A 23,625-nucleotide genomic window follows, 5' to 3' on the forward strand; every position below is an offset into this window, starting at 1 on the left:
ATTTTCACAGATGATGACGTATTTCTGCTGCTAGTATAACAGCAAATTCCAAAAAAAATACAATAAAATTAGTATTTAAGCGAGCTCCCATACAACAAATGTTTTAATCGATAATTGTACGGAACCTTTCGTACGCGAGTGTAACTCGCACTTGGCCGGTTTTTTTATCAGTCGACGTACTGGTAATAAAGAATACTTAACAATATTGTTATCAACTATTACTCATACCGTTTATCTAATCTATAATTCGTATATAAAAGTGTATTTACATTAACAATCAACACAAATTTTTCGGCAATAACAAGTGCTAAAATGCACTCTTACGCCATTCTCTTTAAATGCTGCCTAGAACAGACTGCTTTAAGAACTTCACAGGCATGCAACATTTTATTAAGATGTTTTCCTTCACCGTTCAAAATTTTTGTCCATTACTGTCCCAGCGCTTGGCAAGGGTCTCCACCCGTATTGAGGGAGGGGTTGGGCCTTGAATCCACCACGCTGGCCAAGTGCGGTTGTTAACTTCGCAGTCCTCCAAGAACTTTGTTAAAGAACTCTTACGAATATAACATTATATGACAATGTCTCCGTGGCGCAGTGGTTTAGGTCGCCACGCCGATACCACTGAGTCTGGAGGTCGTGGGTTCGATTCCCACACGGACCAATAATATAATTTGTGCGATCCACAAATAATTGTTCCGGTTGAGCATTGTGTCCGTTGTTTGTATGCTTGTAAAAGTCCCCGCGACACATGAGAAATTCTTAGGGTGGGAGCTGTCTTTAAAAAAAATATGATTTCCTTTACCGTTAAAAGGCAGACTGCATCGGATTCGAATCATCGACTACTTTTGTAGAAGGCACATATTTATATTACTCGGCTATCACTGTTCTCACCGTTAGAACAAGTTATTCTAATATAGAAATAACTTCGAAAAGTAATTGGTATATTACTATGGGTACGAATCGTCGTCCACTTATATGCAAGGCTAAATGCTGCAACTACTTATTATGTAGTGTAAAACATTCTTTATTTAGTCAGATTTTTTGTGTGTCTGAGTACTTGCACTATCTTTCACTGATTATAAACATCGTGAAGTGGACGTTACGCGTTTGTTTTGATGTGTCCAACGCTATTAATGCAGTTTAAAATATACTGGTGTAGTAGCGAATCAATACAAAAATATACTCAAACCTACAGTTCTATTGGTGAAAGTTGTGTGTGTTAATAAACGTTTTGGTAAGTGGTATAAATAGGGTCATATCTATACTAATATTATAAAGCTGAAGAGTTTGTTTGTTTGTTTGTTTGTTTGTTTGTTTGAACGCGCTAATCTCAGGAACTACTGGTCGGATTTGAAAAATTCTTTCAGTGTTAGATAGCCCGTTTACCGAGGAAGGTTATAGGCTATATATCATCACGCTACGACCAATAGGAGCAGAGCAGCAGCAAAAAATGTTACAAAAACGGGGAAAATTTTTACTCATTCTCTCTTATGTGACGCAAGCGAAGTTGCGCGGGTCAGCTAGTTTCAACATAAGAATTATTTTTATACTAACTTCATCCGCGGAAAAGATTTCTGCGGCGAAAAAATCTCCGATGTATTAATCTAGGTTTTATTATTGGGTGTCTGTGGAAATACAAACATAGCTTCATACCTAAATAAAATCATGATAGTTTTGCCCGGATTAGGCGGAGGTGTAAGATTACTTAATACATCGCCATTACTAACGGTAGTCCCATGTAATAACTCTATTGCGATTAACCAGCCACGTTATGGGAACCAAACTCCAGACTACTATTGAGTAACATCTAAATGTAAATTAGAAAAGACCTATTTACCCGAAGCCGGCAATCGAACCCGAGGTCGCACGATCAGCTGTCGCTTACACTACCGAAGTATCAACCTCGTCACAGAAACAAAAGTTAATGACCTTTAAACATTAAAATTTAACGCGAAACACATCACAGACAAAATAATATGGTAATTAATTTTGAGTCACGAATCAATGCTAAAATCAACATAATGAGCACTATTCAATAAATCAATCAATTCTAAATTGATAAGAGTGATACTAACACATAATAATAAGTATCTATAAATACAATGTTGTAACTACAGCACTAGGGAACCGATAGCCAGTTTGCACAAGGCCCTCGTTTACACTGCACGGGACACCATAAAACTCCCGCGCTGTACATTATAACCTAAAAAATCGTATTTAAAATTTAAATATAGTGATAAAACTGTAATAAAACTGTAAGTAAAGTGATGTTTATTTGTGTTAATTATTTTAATAATAAGACGGGAATTTAAACTTTGTATTTTCAGAAGAATATTATAGAGCTTTCGCTTTTAAAGCAGTGTTATTATAAGTTTTTAAATACGTGCTCTATAAAATTCCATTGAATATTTTATTTGTAAAAAATATAGTGATAAACTTTCGCATTTATATTATTGTAAACATAGATACACGACCTATTTTTTTTTTCTCTTTTATTTTTATGTGATAATGTGTAAGTGCGAGCGAGAGAGTCCGATAAAATGACATGACGTAGTTCGCACTTTTGATATTAATGTTATTCGAGTATGGAGTTGTTTTTGCGGTTAGTGACCAACTTCGTATCAGATGAGTCACTGTCGCGACGACCATGAAACTTTTGTTCACTCTAAAGCTTGATTAATATTCTGTTCGTGTATTTTAATGATTGTTTCCAGCTGTTTTAAATATAATTTGAACTTGTAAAAATCCTAGTAAGCGAATTATATTACTTTCTAGCTGACCCGCGCGTCCCATTAACTTATGAACAGGTTTTTTTGCATTTCTTTTGTTTATTTTTCTTGTCTAAATAGTTTTTAAAAAATATGACAAAAATAATTAGCCGAATTCCCGGAGCCGCTGACGCTTAGCAACACATTTCGTTACTCATTATCGGAGTTCCGTACCCAAAGGGTTACAGCCTATTACCGAGGCTTTGCTGCCTATCTGTATGTTATTTGACTGTATCTCATAAATTGTGATAGTTAGACAGTTAACATTTTCAATAGCAAACAACTGGCTGCTATACAACAAAGGTATTTTTTTAAATAAATACTTGTGTGGAACCCTTCTTACGCGAGTCCAACTCGCACTTTACCGGTTCTTATTCATAAACAATAAACATGCAACGTGAAAGATTCACAGATGTTTTCGAATGTTTTCAGCGCGGTATGTTTACACTTAAATCATGAAATTTTATGTAAATTCTTGAGGTTTTTCAGTGAATTGTGCTTGTTCTTCTCAGAACGTTTCACTTTACCACATTTTATCCAAATTTTTCAGTATTTTTCATGAGAAACAGGCACAAACACACACTCTGTTACGCATTTATAATACACTAGCTTCTGCTTCCAACTTCGTTAGCGGTAAAATGTTTCCCGAAGTAGAAGTATTATGTGTGTTAATCTAGATTTTAAGCTATCAGTGTGCCAAATTTCATTGAAATCCGTCCAGTACATTTTTCGTGAAAGAGTAACAAACATACATACATATATACGTACACACATACTAACATAAATATATACATATACACACAGAGACATATATTACATAATACATAGATACATCCTCATAAACTTCCGCATTTATAATATTAGTAGGATACATAGTATAGATACACTGTTGCACATATAATTATCTAATCAATTTATAGTATGGATTATGTTTAATACATTACAGCGATTGTAAAGGCGAATAAAGATGGAGGTTACAGAAGATACAGATACACAAACACCTCATGTTTCTAACAGGTATTTATCTTTTTTATTTACTTTTAATAACAAGTCCCCAACCCGCACTTGGCCAGCGTGGTGGACTCAAGGCCTAACCCCTCCCTCATTACGGGAGGAGACCCTTGCCCAGTGGGACAGTAATGGGTTAAATTTATTTATTATTTATTTAACGCGTCTAATTAACATTTTCAAAATTATATATAAAAGTTGACACCTCCCACTCAAGTAGTCGATAGTTCGAACCCGCAACACGAGTTTCCGAAGTTATGGGTGTATTAGAAATAATTCTCAATTGATCTAACGGCGAAGGAAAACATCGTGATAAATACTTAAAAGGTTTTTGAAAATATACAAAGTCCCTTGTCCGCGCTTGTACAGCGTGGGGGACCCAAAGCACAGCCCGTCCTTTATTCTGGGAGGTGACTTTGCCTAGGCGTCGGGCAAGAATGGGCTACAGCCTACATTTACTTAATTTTGACTCTTTCAGCGATGGTCAGGAACTACGTAACGACAGTGGTACTGAATCTTTGTCTCCGACAAATCCTAATCCAGAGGTAAGTAATTATTTTTAACCTTACTACGTAGGTGTTTATATATTTTATTAAAAAAAAAGATCGAATGTTAAAGTTTGGCGGAGCTATTTAATTTGTTATAACAACATTGTAATTTTTTGATAAATAAACAGATGTACACAAAATATTTCATACATATCTGCCTACACATTCAGGTATAATAGGCGTGATAAGTATAAGCTATTTAAGCTACATATTATCACTTTCACATATTTATGTCTAAGGAGTGCAGTACGTCCTCGCTAGCTCCACCATCTCGGGTCTTGAAGCGCCCGACCCCATGTGACGCTGATGACCAGCCGGAGCCAGGAGGCGTCGTGGCCGAGCCTTCCAGCAGACAAAACCTGCATAACACTATGAACAGACTCATCAACATCGTAAGAACTGAGAAAGGAACTGCTAATGTGACTACTGTAAGTATGCAGTTACTTATAGGACCGACGATTTTACTCTCCGAGGCTCTGACGTCTGCTAGACCCACTTCCAAATTTAGGCAATTACTAAAAAATATTTGACAGAAAAGCTCAGAAGTAACTTTGTTGAACTGAAACCTTTTCGTAGTATACGCCACTGATGCGATTTATGGTTTGCATTCTTCGAAGAACACGTAAAAAGTCGGCCTCAGTTGTTGACTAGTAAGGTTGTATAATAGTCGCTTAGATTTGTCAAACGCCTTCGAGTGTCTTGAACAATTTTGACACAATGATGACCACTAACCATATTATACATATATGCAAAGAAAAAATAGAAAAAGAAAAATTCATCAGTTTTATTATTTTGCTTTTCAGGTGAACACTAATGAGCAAGCTATAAGGAATAAGTACATTTCCCTGCTCTGGTTGGAGGCCAATGCGAAGTTGCTAGGCAAGACCTTACTCCAGCACCACAATGATCTTCAGGAACAGAGGAAAATCGTCATGAAAGCTCTGGACATAATAATTGGATACAGGTGAATAACTTCTGCTTCGACAACTTATAAATTTCATGTATATGTAGTCATGTTTTTTCACGGTATTTATTCGTAGATCGCATAAATAATTGTTCCGTGTGGGAATCGAACCCACGACCGACGCAGTGGTAATGGCGTGGCGACCTTAACCATTGCGCCTGCGATTTATCACTCTGCTAAAGTTTAACTCAAGTGGTTTACCCCCGGTTTCTGAGGTACATTTAGCGGTAGTTTATCTATTCAATAGCGTTTAAACTCATATAAAAAAACGCACTTTTTTGTATTTAACTATATAATATATTTTTATAAAGTTATTCTCACAGGATGTAGAATTTCAGAAAAAAAACTTCTATTTGTTTGTTTGTAATTCGCGTCTTTTGTTTCAAAAGATTTTTTCATTTATTATATTTCGTCAGGTTTGTAAACACTAGCCCGTGTAGACCGAAGTATCATAATCGTGGGTCAAACGACACATCTGCTTCAAAAGAACTGGTTTCGTACCAATCTGAAGATACACAAGAAACGAACAAAGGTAAACAACTAATAAAATACTAAGTTATTGTCCGACAACTTAGTAAAGAGTTGGAATGTAAAAAATCTTTAGCTAGTTAAGCGTATTGAATGAATCAAAAGAAATGTACAAAATTATATTTAAAAATTAATGGATAAATATAATAATACGCATTAAAAATGGGATACGGATCACTTCTACACAAACAGATTTTCGTGTAAAATTTTGTCGATTGCTGGCTGTTTGGTAGTGGATAGCAATAGAGAATCGAGCTACAGAGTACCGGACATTTGGAAGGCATGGGTGAGGCCGAAGTCATCACGTAGATGCCTTTATCGACGACACTAATCATTCGAAATAAAAAAAAAAAAATTATATGTGAAAAATTTATAACCTCCTCCTTTTCTTAATGTCTTTTAATAATATCTTACTTTTTCCGTAACAGATGAGATTATTTTTACCTGTGAGACGTTGGACTGTGAACAGTGCTTCAAGGCAATCGGCAGAGCCATGAGGGAGGTCGGGGCCCTCCTCGACTTGTTCAAGAAGGCTTCATTCCTCTACCAGTCCGACAAGGAAATGATTAAAGACTATCCACTAGTTGGCACCGATGAGTTTCAATACAGAATCTCGGTAATTTAAATATTAGGTCGGGGAAAAAGTATTTTCGCATTATAGTATGTATGAACTTGTAATAAAATCTCTTTGGCTTCAAGAATCACAAATGAGTACACGGTTCATTAGGTTTCTTTCAGTGAGCTTGTGAGATAGCCAAATATAAGGTATTTTGTGTAGAGAAAAGATTTTATTACAAGTTCATACATGCTATAATGCGAAAAGACTTTTTCCTCGACCTAATATTAACCCTCTTATTCATAAACAAACTATAAACCTATTTTAATTAAAAAAGTACTAAAATATGTTTTCTCTTTTTCATTTCGCTAAGGGGTGAAAGAAATAAAACCTTTATAAGCATTTCATAACTTCATATATTTTATGAATAAGAGGGTTAATGTTCAACTTTCCGACTATTTTAGCCCATGTAAGTTTCCGAAAAAAACTCTTGCCGTGGAATGTATGCACGTTTGGCGCAGAGGTTGAAGTGGTCATCTCGCCGCAATAAACGTAGCGCCGAGTGTCGTGGGTTCGAATCCCACCGGGACAAATGATGAGCATGAGTATATTCTGTTCCGAGTACCTATGTATTTAGAAGTATTTAAGTATGTTTATCGGTTATTTGGTTACCATAGTAGGTACAAGCTCTGGTTAGTATAGAATCAGATGACCGTGTGTGAGTTGTCCAATAATAATATTAAAGAAAAACAATGAGATCTTATGAGAAGTACGAAAGTACAAAAAACTAAAATTTTAAAATGTATACGTTGTTTGTATCAGGCACTGACAGCGTGGTTCAACGGTGTTTGTAAAATGCGTATAAACATGTTGGGCATGAAACGGGACGTGGACGAGAGAATCGCTTGGGAGAAGAAACGACAAAATATGTATAATGTCAGGTAAATATTTACATAGAAAATAAATCTTACTTATTCCAACGGTGAAAGAAAACATCGTGACGAAAAATTGCATGCCTAAAAGTTCTCTATTGTATGCGTGTTCCCGTTAATTCTCCTATCCTATTATATATTAAACATGTAACGCGAAAGTTTAAAAAAATATGAAAACATTAATAAATAAATATAACCCATTAATGCCCCACTGCGAGACAAGGGTCTCCTCCCGTAATGAGGGAAGGGTTAGGCCCTTAGTCCACCACGTTGGCCAATTGCGAATTATGAAAATATTATTTTATTATAATTTCATAGTACATCGTCTGACCCAAATGGAACCCAGAATGAGTCTGAAATGAGCCAGGATTCTTCATACTCCAGTCAAGAAAGCTCCGGTGAAAGTACATCGCCCAATGATGAAGAGAAAAGCCATGAGGTACCTAAAACAGGAGATGACGAAGATGATGTAGAGGAATATTGTAACAGTAAGTACCGTATTTCCTTATAGCCGACTTTTGGCTATGTCGAGCTAGTTTTATTGAAGTGTACGGAGAGACATTGTTCTCAAATTATTTGACTAAGAATTTGACAATATCGGTCCACGCAACAAAAAATGAGAGATTTTTTTTACATCTTACAGTATATAGCTTAGTGTTCCAATTGTTCAAGTCACCTCAAAGGCTTTTGACTTGTCTTAACAACTGTATCCTAATGGCGACAACCGGGACCAACTTTTTACGTGCCCTCCATGCTCAGTTCAAATACGTCAATAAGCAGGTCACCCGCTGCGCCAAGTTTTATAAGCGGTCACCTATCGTTGTAATGACCGCGGCAAGGGTTGCTTAGCACTCAGATCGTTTGCAGACCGTTCACCGCAACTGGCTATGAACATCTAAACATTATGAGGAAACAAACAAATTTTAATATACACTAATATACAGACGTTTTCAGAGATTGAGAACGTCCCGCTTTTTTCTAAGTCGGTTAAACAAGTAACATGATTGTGTTATAGGAGAAGTGATTGATGCTGCACTAATCTTGGAAGACAACTTGCATGACGCCGACGTTTGCTACGAGTACTCAGAGCTGGGAGACGAACGGAAGGCGGCGAAGAGCATGAGGACTTTAGCAGAGATCATTCACCGACATCTGAAGGAGAAACATGATATGGCAAGTTACAAGTGAGTAGACGAACAAAACGCTCACGTAAAAGTGCCATTGTAGTGTGGTTTATATATGCACTAGCTGACTCGCGCAACTTAGCATGTGTCACATAAGAGAGAATGGGTCAAAACTTTCCCCGTTTTTTGTAACATTTTATACTGGTACTCTGCTCCTATTGCTCGTAGCGCGAAGATATATAGCCTACAGCCTTTCTCGTTAAATGGGCTACCTAACACTGAAATATTTTTTCTAATCGGATCAGTAGTTCCTGAGATTCAAACAAACAAACTCTTCAGCTTTATAATATTAGTATAGATTTGACTGCCTCCGTGGCGCAGTGGTTAAGAGCCCTGCCTCACTAGGACGTCATGGCGGCGTCACTCTAAGCAGTTAATATTGAAATGTATGTCAATTGTCACCTAACTCACGTGGCGACGGTGTGGCGACGTGACATTTCAATATTAACTGCTTGGATACGTAGCCAGCGACGCCGCCATGGCGTCCTAGTGTGGCAGTGCTCATAGGTCGCCACGCCGCTACCATTGTGTCGGGAGTCGAGTCTCGCAGTTTGTCAGTCTTTCAAGTGGAGTCAGCCTTTTCTAATTTTTATTAGAGTATTCTTAATAGTAGTTTAGAAACCTAAAAAAAAGGCCCTCCATATAATGACGGCACCAATATTGTTAACAGTGAAGCATGGGTGCATTATAATACACAATCCCCTGCACCTTGCTAACAGGATAATTCTGAGAACAACCCCGAGGCACGGAGGTCTCCAACCACAACTTAGAGAGACAAACATCTCTATAACTTTGATTCGAACCTGAGAACTCTGCATTGTAATCTCCACAAAGTATTTTAATTCGTTTTTTATATTTATCCAGACAATACTACATGTCAAAAATGAAGGGAGTGCGCAACTGTTTGGTGTATGTACATAAACTAAGACATGAGTTGCTTAGGCATGTATACTTGGCTCTCGAGAAACCTGACGTAAGTATTTACTTTAAATTTTAATACTCCACTATAACTATCACTACATCTTATATATAAAAATTCCATGTCACTATGTTAGTTACCGTACTCCTCCGGAATGGCTAGACCGATTCTCATGAAATTTTGTGCATATTGAGTAGGTATGAAAATCGGCCAACATCACACGAGACGTCACGCGAGCAATTCTTAGAGCGGGAGTTCTTGTAACAAATATCTATCGAATTCTGCAAACTGTCGCATTTTATTTACGCTTAAGATGTAAATTAAATAATCACTCAATGTTTTGACAATACGATAATACCGAGTGTAATCGCACTACTAAACATATATTAGTGCTTTTTGTACACTTATTCTTTACCAGCGAGATAACAGGTTTAAATCATTTTTACAGCTGATCCACCCAGATTTACTGCAAGAAGGAAATGGAAGAGTGTTCTCTGATTTGAAGAATGTAGAAGATAAGTACGATATAAAAGATGAACCAGCTGATCACCCGATGTTTGATATACACAAGTAATTATTTTATCTATCATGCCTCGGTCAACCTATTGTCAAGCCCTTAAGGCTTTAAATCCGGCCAAACGATTATATTATTACCTAATTGACAACAACTGAACTTTCAGCGTACTTGTACAATCCTGACTGTCACTGCCTCTGTGGCGCAGTAGTTTGTGTATGCGACTGCCGCGCAGATGTTACGGGTTCGAATCTTGGGTCGGGCCAAAAAATATTTTCTTACTTTTTCTGTTAAGAAATTCTCAAAGATTGCCCGGAGTTAGGGGGTTGAGGGCGACGGGCGACTTCGGTGCCTGTACAGCACGTAAAGCCGTCAGTCCTGCCTGACCTCTTACTGGTCTTGTCAGTTATCCATCCCACCGGATTAGGCGAGTAAATACTTGGACACTATGGACAAAGTCCTGCGCAGTTGGCGGGTTTCAATGAAAATAGTCACCGCCGTAGCCGAATATAGGCCAGGAGGACATAATTAAATTATTAGAATGCCGAATTAATGCCAAAGGCATTTTCTCCTAGTCTACCTTGGGGTGACGCCGGGTTTAAATGATGTAGGTTTCACTAGGTGTACAGTCATTGTCCCTAACCCGCACTTGGCCAGTATAGTGGACTTAAGGCCCTTCCTCATTTATTTCGTGAGAAGATGTTTGGTAAGGGTCTCAGTTGCCAAACATTGGTTAAAAAAATGCGCGTAAAAGAGTAATTTAAGACTTAATTAAAGTATTTATTCTGTATAGTTATGGGTGTTGGTCGGAGCCGTGTATCGCGATGGGATTGCCTTCATTCCGCTCAACGTTTCTGCTGCTGAGTAGCGTGTGTATCGAGGCTGTGAACGAGTACCTCTGCTCCCGGCTCCAGAATATACCTCCAGAACCAAGCTACTTCACTGTGTTACAAGTAAGTTTGACCACAATATCCATACGTTCATGCTACGGGAATGGATGTTAAGGTACTTGGGTCAATTTCTTTTTAACCCGTTACTGTCCCACTGCTGGGCAAGCGTCTCCTCCCAAACGAGAGGGAGGGGTTAAGTTAAGCAGTGATAGCCGAGTGGTTTAAGTTGGCACCTCCCACGCAAGTGGTTGCTCTCACGGTGAGGGAAAACATCGTGAACATTTTGTTGAAGGCATGTCCAACCCGCACTTGGCCAGCGGGGTGTTCAAATATGGCCAGCCGTAAAATATGGCCACATACCTTTTTTATTTGCTTATTTATTCATAAAATATGTACCCATGTTCTAGTTGATAGACGAGCTTCGAGAGAGTTTGGAGGTGTCATCGGAGTTGAGGGCGGACTTCGCTCGACACTTACGGGTCGGTTTAGGGGACCATCCGCCCTCCTATGGCGCCGCGGTACGCCTGCAGCAACTGCTCAAAGACTTTGATCTCACTATAGAACAAATGCTCAAGGTAACTTATAATAAGCCATAATGAGCCCATAGCCAGTTGCACTCAGCCGCGGGTAAACGATCGGTGGATTAACCTTGGCGCGGTCATTCGATATATGGGTGACCGCATAGTGGTATATGTGGTGCTTCGGAGGGCACGTAAAAAGTCGGTCCCGGTTGTTGTCAATTAAGATAACAGTCGTTAAGCCATGTCAAAGGCCTTGGGGCGGCTTGAACAACTTTGGCACTAGGTTGACCACTAGCCATACGATAAGAATAATCAGCCGATAGCCACATACGGCGGGTTTCATTCAAACCAGCGGACTGGTCAGGACTTTGTTTAAAGTGTCTAAATGACGTGTGTAACACTTTATTTGCTTTAAATTATCTAATTGACTTATAGCGATTATTAAATTGTCATTTTCATTCGAAGAAGTGCGATTGAAAAATTATTTTCGACGCTTTATCTTCCCTTCACTTCTTACCTGAATAATATATTTCAGCAATACCTATTGTACCTGACGACGGTGTCGGATGCCGAGCTGGTGACCCTCAAGGTGTTCCAGGACGAGTGGGCCTTCACTTCAAGGCTCGCTAAACGTATGAAATGCGCTGCTGACCTGGCTCCACTCACCTTTGTGTAAGTAGCGCTACCTTTAAAACATGAATCTTGCTACACATATTCGGTTTTGTATTAATCGACCTAGCTGGGCGGAAAACTGAATATGTGTGGATGAATGGTCGGGAAAAATGCCGCTTGACATCGCCGCATCTGAATTTTTAAAACGAATTCTGAATTATCCTAGGACCTGAAGGAACTACCCGCACAAGCTAAACAAGTGCAGTAATTGCTTCGAGTCGGTTTTGTTGTTTCATAAGTACTGCCGAAGCGAATGTTTGTGTAGCAATCCTAAGTCATGAAAGTAAGAAAATTTTTAACAGTAAAGTACAATTTAAAGGCCCGATTTCATCACTTATAGATAATTTATCAGACAAAATAGTACTGTGCTGCGTTAATGGAAACGATGGCGAGAAAGCCCTAGAAAGACATACACAGATCATATCGGTGATGTCTTGCAAAAAGGTCAGGCGCGTAGTGCTCGTAACCGGTCTGTGCCTACCCCTATGGAAAGGTGTGACTTTATGTATGTACATTATAATTGCAGAGATATCACGTGCTACCAATTAAACAAACTGCTGAATGAGTTCAATGAACTAAGCGAAGAGCCTGACACCACACCGGATACGTGAGTATAAATCATTTACCAACCTAATATAAATAACTTTCTTTTTGTTTAAAAAGACAACTTTCGCATCCGTCGTGGTCGTAGGTTCGATTCCCACACGCGTTAATTATTTGAAAAATCCACAAATAATTGTTTCGAGTCTGGTTGTACTTTGTGTCCGTGGTTAGTATGTTTAAGTCCCCGCGACACAAGAGAGACACTAAGTGCGGGAGTTGTCTTTTAAGAACACTAACACAAATGTATTACATTTATGTATCGATGTTTATTTATCGTATCAGTATCGTGCCGCGGCTGGCAATCAACTCAATGTTGCAATCAGTGAAGACCTTTTTAGTCCGTCATCAAGACACGGTACTGAAGACCGCACAGTGGGCACGAATGCTCTCCATCAGGCTCGCTCAAGCTGACGACGCCTTCCAGGAGGACAGAGAACAGATCTTTGTAAGTCTTAATTTTTTAGTTTCAATTTATTTTATCGTATAATTATCCAAAGTTGTTCAAGCTGCTGTAAAAGACTTTTACATGACTGAATAACTGAAAGCCTAATTAACGAATACCGGTACAAAATTTAAACTTGCCCTCCGAAGCATAGAGATGCACAGGTCCCTCAGCTGTTACCAATCGATGGAACGTCCGCGCTAAGGGTTGCTTTACCCACAGCTCGTTTACCGACCAGTAAGCACAATTGACATTTTAAACAACACGTCGTAAATCATTTATATGAACTTGTAATAAATATATTGGAAATCATAAAGAGCAAGCTGAAACAGTCAGAAAATTAAATGCCTATTTCAAATATTTTCTACAAAGTCAAATAAAGGATATTTTGAATTTATTATTTGTTTAACAGAACTGTATGATGGCAATTCGTGACACTACGCTGCAGCATATCTTCAATCTGGGCCTCAGTAAACCTGACACGTTCGATATAAGCGCTGAGTGGAAGGAGTACTTCAATAAGAAAATCTGGGACGTCCTGCTTGACTTGTTTCATTTCGGATTTGAGGTTAGTAACTTCTTTTTAACCCGTTAATGTCCCACTACTGCGTAACGGTCTCCTCCCGAACGAGGGAGGGAATAGGCCAGAGTTGTTAATTGAGTCCACCATGCTGGCCAAGTGCGGGTTGGGGACTTTGTATACTCTTAAGAAATGTATCTTTTTTTGCTTTTCCTTCCAAAAAAATTGCATTTCTAGCTTTCGCCAATTGTGGTCACAGGCTGACGGATAATGTGTACAATAGCGCAATTCTGCAATACTTTTGACTATCGGCAACCTGCTAGCTATGGAGAAATTTTGTACGAAAATTTAGGTACTAGTTTTGCAGTACATTTTTAATGTCTAACTCTCAGAATTTATATGAATATCAGAGTTTAAAATCGCTAATAGTAAATAAAATAATTATTTTATTCAGTTACATAAAGATATCCATCGGATGGTGAATGGGAGTCTGAACCAGCCCGAGGTCACTACCAGCAGCCCTCCAGCAAGGAGGCTCAGACTGACGCCAGCTGAACACATGGAGCATGATGGAGAGGAACAACAGGTTAATATGATAGGGATACTAGCTGACCCGGCGAACGTTGCTTTACCATATTATAAACTAGCTGACCCGTGCGGCTCCGCTCGCGTGAATTTCGTACTGTTGCTTATTCGTTTGAGCACGCGAATTGCGAAGCACTCGATACACATAAAAATGCTAACAACTCTTTTGTCATCTAATGGTTATATACGAAAGGGACCCGAAGGGCACACAATGTGACACAGGCTCAGGCAGGCCTGATTTCCTGTGGTTACCTTCTTTTCCGCTCTCGTCTGTATCCGTACCAGTTTACAGTGTAAAATATAATACCTTATTATAGACTGACCATTGCTTACCCGTCTGGATTCAGAATATTATAATAGGTACAGACAGACCTATCTGCGCCGGAGCTCTTCACACGCGTAATAATGTTTACTTGCGATGATACGTCCGAAACCGCGTAACCCGTAATTATTTTTTATATATCATCCGTTGTTTATTTTTTAAAACTTACCACGTAGTCTGTTTCATAGCTATACAATTTATTTCCTTAATGCAACCAATTAATTTGGTTATGTGTTTCGAACAACAACGCCATCTGTTAGTTGCGGCGAACAACAAACGAAATTACTCGGTTGCCATCTAGGATATCCCAACCGCACCGGACCCACGTAAACCAACATTTTTGTGTAATATATCATACAACATTTATGTTTAAAAATCTTATAAATGTATAGCATGTTTCAAAGGTATTTTTTTACAATAAAGCCATCAAAACAAATTAATTAGAAAAAACATGCTTTGTTGCGAGCTATAACGCCATCTATTGGTTGGTGCGAACAACAGGTATCGATACGGCAGGCGCCGCGTTAACTTTATGCGAATGTTGTGAAATGGATTGTAACGCCATCTATGGTCTCTATAGGGAAACGCAGGTTCAAACGATTTCTACGTATATTTTTCAAATTTCTAAATTTTTTTGAAATTTTTTGCTATAAAAAGTATCCTAGAAACTGCTCCACTACTTAATCTATGCATATACCAAATTTCAGTGCATTCTATCCGGTAGTTTTTACGTGATAGCGTCACATACAGACGGAGGACAGACAGACAGACAGACAGAAAAGAAAATTATAAATTGCAGATTCGGTATCAGTATCCGTTACTAAACATCCCCCATTGGTTTTTTTTTAAATATATTCAATGTACAGAATTGACCTCTCTACAGATTTATTATAAGTATAGATATAGATGTTTTTCAAAATGTTAGGGGTATCACTAAGGAATATGAAAAATAGATGATGGCCTATTCTCAGACCTACTTAATATTAGGTCAGGGAAAGAGTTTTTTCGCATTAAAGTATGTATGAACTTGTAATAAAATCTATTTGGCTTCAAGAATCACAAATGAGTACACGGTTCATTTGGTTTGTTACAGTGAGCTCGTGAGGTACCCAAATATCGGGCTTTTTTGTGTAGAGAAAAGATTTTATTACAAGTTCATACATACTATAATGCAAAAAGACTTTCTCCGACCTAATATGTCACGCCCCTACCTACATTGCCGTTTTGGCTGGCCCCGGTTTAGTGTCAGGCAGGTGGCTGGTTATAAATAAATCAGCCAAATCACCTTGAGAGCATGTTTTCTGAGGAATAATTATTCAGTGTCAACTCCACTTCACGTGAGATAAGGATTAGAAAAAGATTATTATTTTTAACTTTCTCGAAAATTATAAATATTGACCTAAAATCTAACCATATGTTTTCTTTAGGGTGGTGATGATGTCACAGCAGAAGTTGGTGCAGCTACAAAGGGATGGAACCCTACTGTGGCAGGAGCAGTCACGGAGTTTGCCACCTGCTGGATGATGTTTGTCATCGCCAAGTGTCGTAGCGGGCGAGGATACAAACCTAAGTACTTATTAACACGTCACGATTCTTTGGTATTTGAGCTGGGCGTCTCCGTGCTTCGGAGGGCACGTAAAAAGTCGGTCCCGGCTATTGTCTACTTAGATAACAGTCGTTAAGCCATGTTAAAGGCCTCTCGGGGGCTTGAACAACTTTGACACTAGGTTGACCACTAACCATACCACAAACAAACAACAACGATTCTCTATCACTACCACAACCGGCTAGCTATCAGCAATAGCATATTGTGATCAGCGCCTCTAGCGATCGCATCAGGAACTATTTTTGCAGTACATTTAAAATGTCAAACTTAATCGACTGCTTCCGTGGCGAAGTGGTTTATGTCGCCACGCCGCTACCATTACGTCGGGAGGCCGTGTCGATTCCCACACGGGGCAATTATTATTTGTGAGATCCACTAAGTTTCAGAACTTGTAACCAGAAATTGTTTCTGGTTGTAATTTTTGTCCGTTGTTTGTATATTTGTAAAAGTCCTCGCAATTAAAGAGCAATTCTTAGTGCGAGAATTGTCCACTGCGCCAGAGAGGCAGTCGAATATAAAGTTTATTATAATAATAATATCTAATTATATTTGTTTACAGGTGGACTAGTGAAGGTCTACAGTTTCTCTCACTGGCAACTGATGCTCGGAACACGGTACATCTCAGTGAAGATAAGTTCAAGGTAACTGGACCAATAGCAACCTTTGTCCATCCCGGGAAAAAATACCGAAACCTTGCAATTAACTTAAGGACGTTGACCCACGAGTCACAGAGGCACAAAATATACACAGCTTTTAGCTGTGCGTAGTCCATCAGCCATCAACCGGTATCATCAGTCGCTCGGTAGCGGAAGAGTTTTATATTTATGCTAGCTTTTACCCGCGAATTCGTCCGCGTCATTTGTGATTTAGAAAATTGTCATTCAAATTTTCATCCCCTATTTTATACTCCCAAGGTAAAATTGATAAAAATCCTTCTTAGCGGATGCCTACGTCGTAACATCTACCTGCATGCCAAATTTCAGCTCGATCCATCCAGTAGTTTGGGCTGTGCATTGATAGATTACTATCCCCCGGTTTCTGAGGTACATTTAGCAGTAGTTTATGTATTCAATAGCGTTAAAATTCATAGAGAAAAAATGCTGTTGAATAGATAAACTACCGCTAAATGAACGTCAAAAACCGGGGGTAAGTCAGTCAGTCATCTTCGAGTTATATAGGTATATTTAGATTTTGATATATGTACTATCGAACCAACTGAATCATGACCCATTTTGCCGATAATTCGTTTGACACCGTCAAAACAGTAAGAATTTCGTCTCTATCGTCAAAGTTGCACTTAGGACATTTTAAACATGCATACGACTGTGTTATGATGTATTACGACTACAGACAACTTTGACCTTTGTTATTACAGTACGTAGATACATTTTCGATAAATCACTCTTAATTTGAATCTAGAATGTAAATTATTGTAAATAGTCTAAACTCTTTTCACTGTGAAAAAACCTATTTGTGTCAAATATCAAATAGCACGTCATTTAGAAATCTCTGAAACGATTAGGGTAACCACTATAGTCATTGCCCATCATACAGTGATTGATAATGTTAAGAAATAATACGTTTATTTTAATTTCTAAAGTAACCAGTTTAAATTAATTGCGATATATGTCACTTTCAGAATATGGGTAAGATTTTAATTTATAGAACTCATGTCCGACGTTTGTGCGACAGGTGTGTATTTCGAAAAGAAAAAGTAAGTTTGTTGCAATTTTTGTTAAGGATAACACATTTGAATTAACAGTATTCGCTAGTATTTCTTGTTTTTAAGTGTTTTATATTGAATTAGTATAAAGTTATTGAAATAAACGACTGATGTTCTTTTAGAAAGAATATTTAAGTTGCGATATAATATAATAGAGTTCAAGTCAATGTTTTACTAAATAAAGATACTATTGACCAAAATTGTGTATCAATTCCTTAACCGGGTAATAATTATGCTGGTTACCCTATATTATTTTAATTTTTATAGTAACATTATTTCCTATAAGGGCCGAATAAAACATGTCCCGAGTGGGTATCGAACCTACTCCTGACGCGACGCAGTCGTAACATCAACCCACTACGCCACGGAGCCTGTTGAAAACGGTAGCAAAGCATTATTGTATTGGCGCACAAAGATTTGTCGCAATAATGACAGATAACAAATTCATTACCAAGGAAACGTGGGTGCAAGCCAATTTCGACCTAAGCGTATATAGACGTGTTTTAGAAAATGAGCACATGGTGGGTCATGATTCAGTTTGTTCGATAGTACATATAATGATGAGATTATTTGTAATTTTTAGGAGCTAAGGTCGTCGATAGACGACTGCATGGCTCACCTGGTCGGTGCCGACTCCGCTCCTCTTGAAACCCTGCTGCCCAAGGTGCTAACCGCATCCATCTTCGATCCCTTCACGGAACTACTTCCTGGGCCGTCTCGAGACCCTCAACAACCAGGAACTCTTAAATCTGATGTTGACTATGAGCAAAATCTTGTATCTTACGCAGGTAACAATAATAAATGCACTAGTAACTTGTCCCATTGCTGGCTAAGACCTTATACAGAAGAGTTGTGGACGATATAGGCGCGAACGAATTCGCGCGAATCGAGCTGTGACGTAGTCGCTCCTTCCGGGCGCGGTTTTCGTGCCTCCTCCCGGAATGAGGGAGGGGCTAGGCTTTGCATCGACCATGCTGGCCAAGTGCGGGTTAAGTTCTTTTCTAAATTTCTAATGAATGGAGAAATTTTCGTGACACGATTAATTTGTTATATCAACAACATTGTAAATTATTTCCCGATTGGAAAGAGTGGCCGTGAGTTTATTGCTAGCTCTTCTCATAAGGCTGTATACCTAAGGGAAGATTTAGCTACTGTAACACCTATGATATTAACAAATTATTAGAGTTTGGTAAAAATTGTTCATTTATTTATCAGAACGGAGACGTCGTGTCTTAAATGCTATTCAGCATTTGGACGACGAGGTGGAGCGTCGTACCCGCAGGTACATGAGGCTGGGGTACCCGAAAGACCGGCCACGGAACGAGCTCAGACTGCCACAGGTCGCCTTCAAGTGGCAGCGGGGACAGATGATTGGACGTGGCGGGTTTGGAAAGGTACTTTTTTATTTTCTTTTTAAAAAAGACAGCTCTCGCACTAACCCCTGCTTTCTGAGGTACATTTAGCGGTAGTTCATCTATTCGATAGCGTTAAAACTCATTTAAAAAAAAAACGTTATTGAGAAGATAAGCTACCGTTAAATTTACTCAGAAACCAGGGGTAAGAGTTGCTTAATGGTAGTAGCGGAACGGACCCATTCACGTTGGTAATCAAGCTTAACCACTGCACCACGGAGGCAGACAAACTTGTAAACTTAACACGTTTCTTGAAAATATTGTTTCTTTTTGTATTAATTCGCTTACAAACATTAAAATAGCAAAAATAACAGTTGTTAACCCATGTCATACTTTCCGAGGGGTTTGAAGAACTTTGACACTAGGTTCACCACTAACCATACAATAAAAATAAACAGCGCAAATACATGATTCGTAAAATACGTTTTTGTTTTGCAGGTGTATGCTGTGGTGAACACAGAAACTGGGCAGTCATTAGCTATGAAGGAACTGTCGATTAAAACCGAGCAGCTGAAGGAGGCGATCAACGAACTGCGCATCCTAGAAGGCATCAATCATCCTCATCTCGTTAAGTGCTTCGGCTGCGAACTGCACAGGGTACGTGTGTTATCATAATTTTAAAATAAATATTAAATATTATTGGACAACTCACACACGGTCATTTGATTCCAGCTTGTACTATAGTAACCAAATAACTGATAAACATACTTACATACTTCTAAATATATACTTATATAGATAAATTGACAACCAGGCTCAGAACAAATACTCGTGCTCATCACACAAAGATCGGTCCCGGGTGGGATTCGAACCCACCTCACGCGGCGATACGGTTGTTGCGGCGAGGTGACCGCTTAAACCACTGCGCCAAACGTGCAGTTATTAATATAATTCTTAACGCTTTCGGAAGGAAAACAATGGACCTTTTAAATACGGATATTAATTCAAGGTTTTTTCAACTAAGGCATGCCAAGGCTCTCTACTAAGTGATTCGGCTATAGTAGATTTCCCGTTTTCACAACATTATTTATTGCTGTTCAAATACTATTAGTCATATCGTGATATTATTATAGCCTGTTATAGAAAATGGTCTATTAAACACAATATTACTTTTTTGAATTCGAACAAGCAGTTCTTTTAAACAAACAAACTTTTCAGCTTTATATTTTAGTATAGATATAGCAGAGGTGTACATATACACTCAGGTTTCGCCATTTGTAATGTTAGTCTCATTAATAATTTTATTTATTTGTTTAATGGGTAGTGGGCCTATTGCCAGATACTACATCTCGCGAAACTTTGAGCTACTATTTAGAATAATTTAATAGAATAGAATAAAATTTATTTGCATAAAGACGGCTACACTGTTGGTGGTATATAAAAGTAAAGATTTATCATGTTTTGCTTGACATAATAAGCATGCAAAAGCAAGCAAGCATGCATATTTTAATAATAATGTACATACAATCAGGACAAGATGCTGTTATTCATGGAGCTGTGCACGGAAGGTTCCCTGGAGACGCTGGTGGTCAAGATGGGTCCGCTGCCGGAGCAGACGGTGCGCGTGTACACCTTCCAGTTGCTGTCCGCGCTCAGGGTGCTGCACTTCAACAGCATCGTGCACCGAGATATTAAGAGTAAGGTCTTATTTATAGTACCTATATGTATGCCAGTGTCTCTCGTAGTGTGAATTTCTTTGGTAAGGAAATACATAAATAGTATATTATAAGTTTTTTAGTAAACAGGAATTCAGAATTCTTACCCGGAACAAATATACAAATATAGGTTTGTTCCATTGAGAGTTGTTTCGAACCTGGTCGTACATTTACAAACATATATTATAAACAACGGACGTTTGTATGTTTGTAAAAGTTTAACAAGAGCAATTCTTAGGGCAAAAGTTGTATTTAATAGCAAATTGTACTCCTTCACAACTAAACATCGATTTGGATACGTAGAAAGACTAGTCTTAGAATAAACCGTGCGAGCAGAGCAAGGGGGCATAAACAAAGTGAATTAATGGCGTAATTAAAAATAAAAATATGCAAATCCCCAACCCCCCTTGGATAGCGTGATGGACTCAAGGCCTAATTCCTCCTCAGTTCGGCAAGAGATCCTTGACGAGCAATATAATATACTTATAATTCATTTTTTTTATTAAAAGTTTTATTTCAGCTGCAAACATATTCATGGCTCAAGACAATAAGTGCGTGAAACTTGGTGACTTCGGGTGCGCCGTGAGGCTGCGAGCCTATCACACCGCAAGGGGGGAACTCGTTGACAGAGTTGGCACCGATCGTGAGTATCATGCCTTTTATACCCCAAGATAATAATATAGGCAGAGGCGTTTGAAGTGCCTCCGTGGCGTAGTGGTTTAGGTCGCCACGCCGATACCACTGCGTCAGGAGGTCGTGGGCTCGATTCCCACACGGAACAATTATTTGTGCGATCCAGAAGTCCCCGTGACACAAGAGCAATTCGTGGTGCGGGAGTCTTTAAAAAAAACTGAAAAGAAAAAGTACACCCACTTTCGCTCTCGACAAAACTGCCAATCAGATTTTGATGAGTACATAGATCATTTATTATAGCATGGGCATTGAGGGCACGCAAAGTCCCCAACCCGCACTTGGCCAGCGTGGTGGACTCAAGGCCTAACCCCTTTCTCGTTCGGAAGGAGACCCTTGCTCAGCAGTGGGACGGTAACGGGTTGAAGAAAAAAACGACATGTTTATTGGAAAGTCTCGGACCGTTTATTTTTCTGCCCCTCGAAACACGGCGACGCTCATTTTAATACCATTCTATGAAATGTATGCGCCAAAGATCATTTACCACCCTATGAGCGCAACTGGCTATGACCGCTAGTAAATATTTAAATAAATCTATGTGCTATAAGCTCCTTTAATAAATACTTAAATAAACCAATATGTTTCAGCATACACGGCTCCGGAAGTGTTCTACGATAAAACGGGCTCAGGGTACGGACGAGCTGCTGACGTATACTCTCTGGGCTGTGTCGTCACTGAGATGGCGTCCGGAGAGGTAACATTTAATTAAATTAGAATGTGATTCTAGTACAAACATAAATATATTACACAAAAACGTCACGCCTGTTTTACCGGAAGACACAGGCAGAAGTGTTTGAAATGCACCCATGTGTAGTGATAGCCAAGTGGTATAAGTTGATACCTCCCACGCAAGTGGTCGCCGGTTCGAACCCGAGGCAACACACAGAAAAAATTGTCACATGCTCCAACAGTGAAGGAAAACATCGTGAGGAAACCATGTATGCCTAACATTTGTTAAATACATTTATTGAGGTCATGCAAAGTCCCCAACCCGCACTTGGCCAGCGTGGTGGACTCAAGGCCTATCCCCTCCCTTAATATGGGAGATTTTTGGGAATTCCCCTTCAAAGGGGGTGAAATTCCACGCGGTCGGAAAGGTACATAAATATATTTTTTGTTACTTCCAGCGTCCTTTCGAGAAATACGAACATGGCTACCACATCATGCTTGCGGTGCACAAGGGCGAGCGGCCAGCGATTCCCTCGTGGCTGTCAGACGAGGGGCACCAATTTTGTCAGTCCTGCTTCCGCGAGAGAAATGACAGGCCAGATGTTGATGAACTACTGCAACATCACTTTGTTATGGTAAGGGTAATTGTGCTTTAAAGATAAAATGACCCCAGCGGATCAATCTCTGAGGTTAAGCTTCGATTGGTGAGGTTGTTACGTGGATGGGTGACCATATTAAACATTTCTAATTTCGCCAAGTTACGAAAAGCACTATAAATTTAGGGCCCCGGTTGTAATTTTCAAAGACATTTGACAGTCTTACCACCACTGGATTCACCACTTAGGTCTTTCCTCATTCCAGGGGACTCCTACCCAGCAGTGAGGTATTGATGAAATAAATTTATTTTTTATCTCTTATTGTTACAGTTGCAGAAAGCCGACGATCAAGAATTCAAGCCTGGCTATTTCTTATCAGCAGACGATATGCCGGTTAAGTAATAACTTTCTAGAACTATTTCAAATTAATAATAGCTGAAGAGAACTGATTATTCCGATATGCGATTATGTGGACTTTTGTAAATAAAAACATGTTTGTTTCCTTGAAATAAAACTGTAATAAATTACATATTTTTAGTATTTTTCTTATTAACACAGCTTATCATCAATTTCATCAATCATTAATGGAACGTTCAATATTAGCATGAAGAAAGTATTATAAATAATTACTACTCGTTTGATAAGACTGTCTCCGTGGCGCACTAGTTAGTTCCAATTATGTTAGAGTCGGCTTACAGTCTAACCGTAAATTTTAGAATTTGACATGGAACGACTGCCTTTCGGACCTCCACAACCCAGTTACCTGGGTTATAACACGATACGTTTCGGTACGATTGG

General features: G+C 38.9%; 1 protein-coding gene across 2 annotated transcripts; it reads left to right on the plus strand.

Annotated features, from left to right (window-relative positions):
- The first annotated feature begins 1,093 nt into the window (after positions 1-1,093).
- On the plus strand, positions 1,094-23,345 carry LOC142976629 (mitogen-activated protein kinase kinase kinase 4-like). 2 transcript variants are annotated; one of them, XM_076120099.1, is made up of 29 exons: positions 1,094-1,234; positions 3,715-3,785; positions 4,255-4,321; positions 4,564-4,752; positions 5,128-5,288; positions 5,705-5,820; positions 6,245-6,432; positions 7,195-7,313; positions 7,623-7,792; positions 8,320-8,488; positions 9,353-9,461; positions 9,856-9,977; positions 10,715-10,874; positions 11,219-11,386; positions 11,868-12,004; positions 12,531-12,611; positions 12,890-13,052; positions 13,462-13,617; positions 14,024-14,155; positions 15,904-16,046; positions 16,642-16,723; positions 18,389-18,593; positions 19,021-19,199; positions 19,656-19,814; positions 20,689-20,854; positions 21,393-21,515; positions 22,150-22,256; positions 22,690-22,866; positions 23,158-23,345. In XM_076120099.1, the coding sequence occupies exons 2-29, from the start codon at positions 3,736-3,738 to the stop codon at positions 23,227-23,229; spliced, it is 3,870 nt and encodes a 1,289-aa protein (XP_075976214.1). In that variant the 5' UTR covers positions 1,094-1,234; positions 3,715-3,735; the 3' UTR covers positions 23,230-23,345. The 2 variants fall into 2 exon arrangements, with proteins under 2 accessions (XP_075976214.1, XP_075976213.1); XM_076120098.1 differs by lacking the exon at positions 1,094-1,234 and adding an exon at positions 2,141-2,255.
- The last annotated feature ends 280 nt before the right edge of the window (positions 23,346-23,625 follow it).

The sequence above is a fragment of the Anticarsia gemmatalis genome, chromosome 11, assembly GCF_050436995.1.
Source record: "Anticarsia gemmatalis isolate Benzon Research Colony breed Stoneville strain chromosome 11, ilAntGemm2 primary, whole genome shotgun sequence".
NCBI lineage: Eukaryota > Metazoa > Arthropoda > Insecta > Lepidoptera > Erebidae > Anticarsia > Anticarsia gemmatalis.

Coding starts and splice junctions, on each gene's coding strand:
- LOC142976629 (XM_076120099.1), top strand. CDS start 3,736: ATGGAGGTTACAGAAGATACAGATACACAAACACCTCATGTTTCTAAC. Junction 3,786..4,254: donor ACACCTCATGTTTCTAACAG/GTATTTATCTTT, acceptor TGACTCTTTCAG/CGATGGTCAGGAACTACGTA. Junction 7,793..8,319: donor TGTAGAGGAATATTGTAACA/GTAAGTACCGTA, acceptor ATTGTGTTATAG/GAGAAGTGATTGATGCTGCA.